The following is an 8,720-nucleotide window of genomic DNA, read 5'->3' as shown; positions in this document are numbered from 1 at the left end:
AAAAAAAAAAAAATCTAACATACCACAAAATGATGGTGATGGTAATAACAGGAGAACAATCTCTGATTTTCTAAAGCTATTTGAAGGAGCAGAAAAAAAAAATTTTTTTTTTAATTCTTTTAATCACTAATAAAATATAGCACCAATTGCCAAAGGTAAAAATATAATTCTATAATTTATTTTCTTTTTTCCAAAGGTGATGTTTGGGCAGGAAGGAGAAAAGGGGCACTTGGTTGTGGATGGACTGAGGGCCCAGGAAGGAAGTTTACCCAGAAATTCCACTGTCAGCCTCCAAGCACCGGTTTACCTGGGATCATCTCCTGCAGGAAAACCAAAGGTAAATAGTTAATCTTTAAAGCCATGGACAAAAACCATTCACCTTATTTCCAATCATAATTATATGAGATATTAAAGAAGCTCAAAATACTTCACATGATTTTTTATATATCCAATTAATGTTCACAAGCCCACAGAGAAGATGCCCATTGATCATTCTAAAGCCTTCATTTTTAAGGTGCAGATTGAGACATAGAGCTTCTCCACAGTTTTATAAACACAAATCTTTTAGCTTCTCTTCCAGGGAACACAAAAACATAGATTTAGGCTGTAGACAGATTTTTTGATTAAAGTTTTGCTACCTGCGTCATCTTTGTCATAGCTGGCTAAGACACTGACCTGATAGTTTGCTTGCCATCAACTCACTACTAAATTCAAATGGGCTTTTACAGGATCATTTTCTCCCACTTGTAAGTAGATACCTGATAGCTTTGCCCTAAATGGGAGGTAGCCATAAAAAATAAGCGTGAAGGCTGGGTGCCTGTAGCACAGTGGTTATGGTGCCAGCCACATACACCAAAGGTGGTTGTGTTAAATTATGGCTCAGCCTGGAGAGTCTGAGCCTGGTTTCAGGTACACGTTCTTCTCTGTGACATGTGACAAATCGAAGCCAATCAGTAGTTCACCACTGACCATTTTCTCTTAAATTTACCCTATCTGACATCTCTCAGTAGAATTCCAGAATTCTGAAATTATTTATGGTAAAGGGACTTTGTGACTTTTATTCAGTGATTCATAAATTTTGGGGGGAATTTTGTGAAATTTATGGTCCTTCTCCCCAGGCCAATGTACATAAGGGAAACAGCTGGTATCTACTATAGGAGAACACAGACTCCCCGAAGTCTGTCCCTGGCCCAGGTGCGGAGCCCTTGATCCAGGCCAGCAGCAGGCAGGCTCGGGGCGCCACCCAAGCCCACTGACAGTGCACGCTGTGGTTTGTATTAACTCGGATGCACTGCACCCAACAACCTGGGGAGATGTTTTGCACTTTATTATTTTTGGAACATTTTGGCCTCTTTCTTCCTGTCAGCTGCCCTGCGTTAAGTTATCACACCGACTCGTGTAACTCTAAGAAAGGGTTTGTACCTGCAAAGAGGCAGCGAGATCCGTGATGTGTAGGGTGGAAATTTCTCCCATTTCAGCTGTGTCTGCGAGGACCAGAGTCAGGTCAGCCCTCCCTGTAGCTATTCCAGCACAAGCTAGAGACCCTCACTGCCTCTGTCCTCCTGCATATGCTCTACTTGGTACGGTGACCCCTTCAAACTTGGACCACCCACCATACATGTGGTATACAGGATTTTCTTGGCACTGAGGGCAGGAAGCAAAATGGACACTCAGGCCCATCTAACTCTGAAGCAGGAAGACTGACACCACTTACCTGCCCCGTTTTGCTGACAAGCTGTAATGTCCTTAACCTTGACTACTCGTGCATTTCTGGACATTGAGGGTAATGAACTCTTTCTTTTCCACTTGGTTGCAGAGCCTCCCTTCAAACAGCTTTGTGGGATGCCTAAAGAACTTTCAGCTGGATTTAAAACCCCTGGAGACCCCTTCCGCAAGCTTTGGGGTATCTCCCTGCTTGGGTGGCTCTTTGGAGAAAGGCACTTATTTCTCCCAAGAAGGAGGTCATGTCATCCTGGGTAAGAAGCTGTTTGGTAGAGTTTATGCCTTTGAGTCTTAAGATCTCTGTCCCCAGCCAAGTGCATGGCTCATGCCTATAATGCTAACACTTTGGGAGGTCAAGGTGAGAGGATTGGTTGAGGCCAGGAGTTTGAGACCAGCTTGACCAACATAATAAGATTCTGTCTCTACAAAATGTAAAAAAATTAACTGAGCATGCTGAGCATGCACCTGTAGTCCCAGCTACTTTGGAGGTTAAGGCAGGAGGAGTGCAAGAATTTGAAGTTGTAGTGAGCTGGGATGACCTCACTATACTCTAGCCCAGGCAAGAGCGCAAGGACCTGTCTCCAGTAAAAAAGAAAGATAGAAAGAAAAGAACTCTATCCTTTTTCTTTTTCTCTAAGTATTGAATTGTGATCCTCTGTTTTTATTTTTGTTTTTCTTCTGAAAGCTAACTCTGTGTTGTTGGGGCCAGAATTCAAGCTTGTTTTCAGCATTCGCCCAAGAAGTCTCACTGGAATCCTAATCCACATCGGAAGTGAACCCGGGAAGCACTTATGTGTTTATATGGAAGCCGGAAAGGTGCATAGGAGTCTGATGACATGGGGGGTGGGGTACGTGGAAGCCGGCTTCCATGTCTGGAGACCATAGCAGATGAAGGTTATAGTAGAGAACGGAGTCCAGTCTTGTATTTAAGGGCTAATTTACCATTGTCCTTTAGCAAGAAATGTTATCATCATGTTTTCTGTTCTTCATCTTTAAAACTGGGAAAACTCGAACAAGTTGGCCTGAATTCCAATTCCACCACTTAATTATATGGCCCTGGGACAGTTACTGAAACTCTTTCAAACTCAGCTTTTCATGTGTAAAATGGAGTTAATAATTCTTACATTTTAAGGCTTTTGTCGAGATCATAGAAACTGCCATCTACTCATTAGATGTTCATTTTTCTCTCCTTCCCTGCACCCTCACCCCCTCTCTACTTTTAAGTACCAGAATTAACAGTTAGATTTTTCACCAGCTGTCCACACCTATGCCATGGCCCTGTGTCCACTGAATCGGTTCTGGGTCCCCTAACTCTGTCTGCACGACTCCTCAGGCTTTGTCCCCAGCAGCTGGACCGGTCCCGGGGCCTCCACCCTGTGCCTTTGGTTTTCCTGGATTCCTTCTTCTGCCTCACTCATCCTGACACTCACAGCTCTGGGTCAAGATCTTATTTTCATCCACCCAGTTAGATCTCTTTCCTTCTCCACAAAGGTTCTTTAAAGTCAGGTTCTTCCAGGAAGACACAGTTAAAGGCCTCAAGTCAGAGAGTGATAATGTCCTGTTTTCTTTCATCTCCATCCTCCCACAGTTTATTAAATGTGAAGGGAAGAAACTAAAATGGTCCTAACTCCTAGAACACTTTTTATTAAAGTTATAGGCTTTAATTAAGTCTGAGCAGACCTCTGGGAGCCCAGAGAAGCAAGCAACCATCTGCTTGCAAAGTTGCTTGAGACAATTCTGGCTTTTCAAAGGGGAGGGGCTGGAGAGGGTTTCCTGTGAAACTCTGTGCAGGAATTATTCTAAAGAAAATAAAATCAAAAAAAAACAAAAAAACCAAAAAAAACAAAATCAAGACCCGATGACCTTCATGACAGCAGTGACATTGCTTAGCTTGAAAATTACCCCTGAATAGGCTGCACCATCTAGCTGCATGCAAATTAAATGTAAATTATTAATAAATGGACTTAGTTTAGTCCTCTCTTTGCATTCTCCTTGATTCAACCCTTAGAAGATTCTGGAGGAGACCCTGACCTAGAAAGTGGGAATGCAGGAGAATTCTGCACAAAACCACTTAGGTGCCTGACTCCTGACGTGTGCCTGACCCCTGACGTGTACCCAGTACAAACACAATCAGTCAACTTGTTCAGTGTCTTGGATAAGAGCCTCTCCATGAGTAATACATCCATGGAATTATAATTGGCTGGCCTTGCAGCAGGGTATGGGTCTCTACCAGAATTTTTGCCTCCCACATTTCACAAGTCTTTCTAAATAGAGCCACTGCCCTGTCTCAATTGTTAAGGAGGCTTCTGCCATGTGGATCAGTAATCTCTGAGTAGGGATGATGGGGGCAGGGTTCACATTAGGAAGGGTAGGCTCATTGCCATTGGCAGCCACTTCAGGGACTGAAGGGGGATCAGTCTCTGATGTGCTCTTAGGTGTCAGTGTGGCCAGGGTTGGGGGGGAAGGTAGCAGAAGAAGTTGGCTCCACTTGCCTTTCTGAAGGAAATGGGAAAATAAATGCTTGTGTGTTCCAGGTCACGGCCTCTGTGGACAGTGGGGCAGGTGGGATCTCAACATCAGTCACACCGAAGCAGTCTCTGTGTGATGGACAGTGGCACTCCGTGGCAGGTATGATGTCTAGTAGCCCTTTATTTGTGCACTAGAACTGGCTCCCTTTACCTCTTGATGTGAATATCCCAAAGGCAGCCTCAGCCCATCTGTCATAGTGCTGACCGGGCCACCATGTCCATTCTCCATTGTGGCCATGCTTGTAGAATTCATGGCTGCTGTCTCCAGTTCCCCCGAACATACTGAGTGCTTTGTTGTTGGTTTGTGGAATAAACTGACAAGCTATGCTAGTTTTCAAAATAATATGGCATTGTGATTTAGATTTTGGCTCTGAAATCAGAAAGAACAGAGGTCATATCTCAGTTCCATCCTGTACTCTGTGTGGCCTTGGGCAAGTTGAATTAATGGCTCTTTACCTTCAGTTTCCCCATCTGTAAAATGGAGATAAAAATGGTATGTATCTTTTAGGATGGTGAAACTTTAAAGGGATAATGTGTGTAAAATACTTAGCACAGCGTCTGATACATGCTTAGTATTCAGGAAGGGTCTGCTCTTACCAGTGTATTGTTAAGGCTTATTTGTGGGTTGTTTTCAAAAACCGTTTAGTGTTAATGCAAACTATCTAGACAAACCAACGAGTAGAGAAGAAGCATTTTCTCTTGGATAGAATCTGTTACTTCATTAATAACTTGTAGATATTAGTTTAGAGAGATATAAACCTGTATTGCCTAAAATATCTTTTGTAAAAAGTGGCCTTTTCTTGGCTACTTTGCAAGTTACCCACATTGCGGTTGCCTAAGTTCCTTACCGTGCTCCCATGGTGGGGTCAAAAGTGCTGTCATTGGCATCAGTTTTCAGAATCAGTTTTCATTGTCTTCTTAGAAGGTAGCTGAGAGCATGTGAAATCGACGTGGCCTCTGGCCACAGAATCCCCCTCTTTCTAGCCGAGCCATCTTGTCAAGCTCGTCAGTGAGCCAGAGTCTCCTATCCCAGAAACAGGAATGACCATGTCTTCCCACAAATTCATTTTATTAAGGATTAAATTCGGTCATGGATGTGGAAGCCCCTAAACCCTGCCTGGTGCTCTGTAGTTAGTGGAATATATATCTAGGCTGAGCCAGTTCCTGTGAGCAGTTCCCACTGGAGGAAGGAGTTAGAATGAAGCCAGTGGTAACACCATAGCATACACATGAAGCAGTAAGCAAGGCTCCTCTCATGTGACAGACCTAACTAGAGTCCTTCCCACCAGTCACCCTGAAACAACACATCCTGCACCTGGAACTGGACACAGACAGTAACTACGTAGCTGGACAGCTGACCCTCCCTCCTGCCGGCACTCAAGAGCCACTGCACCTCGGAGGTGTCCCAGGTAACTCTTGCCCTGACTTCTCCTTCTACGCCCGTGTTGCCCTATGTCAGCTCTGGATATTTTCTTCTTAACCTGACAGATGTGATGCTCTGGCTGATGGGTTAGCAGCAGGGCAGCCCTTGGCTGGACAGTGGAGGGGGGCCCTTATGCTCCAGCATGTGAGGAAACACAACGGCACATTTCACGGCAGTCCAGACCCATGACCACTGCTTCCCCTTGTCCAAGGCCCATAATTTTTTTTTTTAGAGGCTAGAATCTCACTCTGTTGCCCAGGCTAGAATGCAGTGATCATAGCTTACTACAGCCTTAAATTCCTGGGTTGAAGTGATCTTCCTGCCTCAGCCTCCCAATTAGCTGGGCAGTGCCACTGCACCTAGAGGAGCTTTCAGTTTTTGTACAGATGGCATCTTGCTCTGTCACTCAGGCTGGTCTTGAACTCCTGGGCTCAAATGATCCTTTAGCTCAGCCCCCCAGAGTGCTGAGATTATAGGTGTGAGTCACCACACCTGGCCCCAAGCCTATAATTTATAAGCCTTTCTTAAGAGGCTATATTAAATCAGAAGTCTGAAACACGTATCGCAAAGAATCAGGAAAGGAGCTGAAAAAACTGGTCTCTGCTCCCCAGGCAGTTTTGCTGGTGAGTTATTAAGCTTTGTGGGGCCACAATGGGAGAATCAGACAGGTTGAGATGGATGGAGTAGTCAAGTTCAAGACTGGAATTTTGCCTGGAAAGAGCCTTTTCCTTCTCCATTATTTTCTGTCCTTCAGTCTGGTTGTTAATTTTATAGGTCTTTCATGACTCATAAAAAAGCATCAGAATCCACAGTTATCTATTGATTTGGGCTGTGGACTCTCCTCTGAAGAATTTGAAGAGTGAACTCCTGGCTGATTTATCACAGCAAGAGGACCATGGGACGCCTGCTTGAAGTGGAGGAAATGGCTGGGGGCACAGACACAGGGTTCCTTTTGCTCTCTCCTGTGACAATATCTTTTAAGCCCAGGGTGCATTCATTGGACGGTATGAATTATCCATTGATGCTTCTGTCTTTTCTCTTTCAGCCAACTTGAAGACTCTGAAGCTTCCTGTGTGGAAATCATTTTTTGGCTGCCTGAAGAATATTCAAGTCAACCACATCGCTGTCCCTGTCACTGAAGCTGTGGAAGTCCAGGGAGTGGTCAGTCTGAATGGCTGTCCTGACCACTAATTCAAGCCATTTCACGGCAAGGAAATTCACTTTCAGAAGCACTGATTCCCCAATGCACCTCCCTTCCCCACTCAAGTACATTTGGATGCAAGAGACCACCCAGATGGGTTTAATAGAAAACCTAATTTGGAATTCCAACCGCTGACATCCATTCTTTTGGCATTTGGTGCTACATATGTACTTTACATAAAATCCTATTTCTTGAAGAAGATAAATTGTTACTCAAATATGCACAAAACACTTTTGGTAATATTAATTCCCACGAAATATTAAATGTCTTTTAAAGAACATTATTTCCACTTTAAAAATAATTAAATATCTTTTAAAGCACTTTAAGAACATGAAACTTCTACGTGTGTTAAGGGTTCTAATTTATGGGGTTAAATAAATGGAATATGCTACTTATAATATGTTTTATCAGCATGAAACCAATGGCTTGTGGTCGTTGTTAATTGTATTAATACATTTTTTTACCTTTTTTTTTTTGGCACAAGAATGCCAATTTATTCCATTTTTTTTGGACACATGAACACAAAATATCCCTGCAGGCCAAAAAAAAAAAAAATTACAAAATTTAAACGACCATCATCTTACCTCAACACGGGGATATAACCCCTCCCTTAATAGTTTAGAAAGTACCTCGTATTGCTAGACATACATCCCATCCAAATTTAATGAAATACATTTTAAAATGTTACAAGTCTAATAATATTGAAACAAAATCACACCATTAGTAGAATGAACAAACGCAAACATTTTCAACCACTAGACATAGAAAGAGCATGAATATGTCAATAGCAAGGCATAAGAAAATGGTTAATCAATAACAAGACCTTTCCTTTAATTTTACCAGGAAAAATTCTTGGAGTTGTAGCAGTATTGATACAATGCCCTCAGCCTCCACTTTCTTAAAATGAAAGCAGAGCTACCACCTTGCTATTGAGCAAGACAATCTTAACAGCACATCCACAAAAGGTCGCTAGGACAGGGTGGAGAGGGTTAGCCATGTTAAACAGTGGATTACATTTTCCCACATGAAGGGTGGGTAGCTGAGCCAGGTAGGTAAGCTCTGATATAGGCTGGGCACCAGATTCTAAAATACAGACCATATAGAACATGTCTGCTTAAAAATCATCACCTTTGGAAGCAGCAAATAGAATTTACAGTAAGAATGAATATGTTCTGCCTGCCCAGAATGCTGGCTACATTAAACCAGCTAGTTTACTTTATAAACCATTCAGAATTCAACAGCTAACAGTAACAACAACAAAACATAATTGGTTCAACATTTGAGTCTCCACCACTCCCATAATGTCCCCTCTCCTTCTCCTCAAATTGTTACTCTTTAGCATTGCTACCGTTAAATCTTCCACACTACATGACAGTGCCTAAAAAGGCTGTATTAAAATAAAACAAAACCAAAAAACAAAACAAAACAAAAACCAAACAACCTAAAACTACTTCTAGAGAATGCACACCTCCCATTGATTGACACATGCATAACGATTCAGTCAGTCCCGAGGGGGTTACCTATTCAAATTGTCAAACCAAATTAAAGTAAAACTAAGCATTCAGACTTGCTTGCAATAGTATTGCTGCAACTCTGATTCTGCAGTGATTCCCTCTTAAAGATTCACCCCTCAACAAGTTTTTTTCCAATAATCCTAGTTCCCCCATATTCTTTCATTTCTTTCATTCAAAATGACAGCATTGCACCTTTAACGGTACTGTTTTCCTATAAAAATAGGCCTCCCGGCTTTTCATATACCACCATACTGATTTGCCCCAGTGTTCTGGGACCAACTGAGGTCTTACAAATGGTATAGTTCAAGGTCGAGCATAGAGCCCAACTGCAG

The 8,720-nt window shown here is 42.6% G+C and overlaps 1 protein-coding gene across 1 annotated transcript in view; it reads left to right on the top strand.

Annotated features, from left to right (window-relative positions):
- Positions 1-7,027, top strand: part of LAMA3 (laminin subunit alpha 3) — a 245,007-nt gene extending 237,980 nt beyond the window's left edge. The window contains exons 67-72 of the mRNA XM_012802016.2: positions 197-337; positions 1,817-1,976; positions 2,408-2,538; positions 4,257-4,350; positions 5,540-5,659; positions 6,719-7,027. Coding sequence (XP_012657470.1) covers positions 197-337; positions 1,817-1,976; positions 2,408-2,538; positions 4,257-4,350; positions 5,540-5,659; positions 6,719-6,864 — 792 coding nt within the window. The 3' untranslated portion in view covers positions 6,865-7,027. The remainder of the gene's footprint in view (positions 1-196; positions 338-1,816; positions 1,977-2,407; positions 2,539-4,256; positions 4,351-5,539; positions 5,660-6,718) is intronic.
- The last annotated feature ends 1,693 nt before the right edge of the window (positions 7,028-8,720 follow it).

This window comes from Otolemur garnettii, unplaced genomic scaffold (genome assembly GCF_000181295.1).
Source record: "Otolemur garnettii isolate 467f Iridium unplaced genomic scaffold, OtoGar3 scaffold00012, whole genome shotgun sequence".
Taxonomy (NCBI): domain Eukaryota; kingdom Metazoa; phylum Chordata; class Mammalia; order Primates; family Galagidae; genus Otolemur; species Otolemur garnettii.
This window is presented reverse-complemented; position numbering and strand designations above follow the sequence as displayed.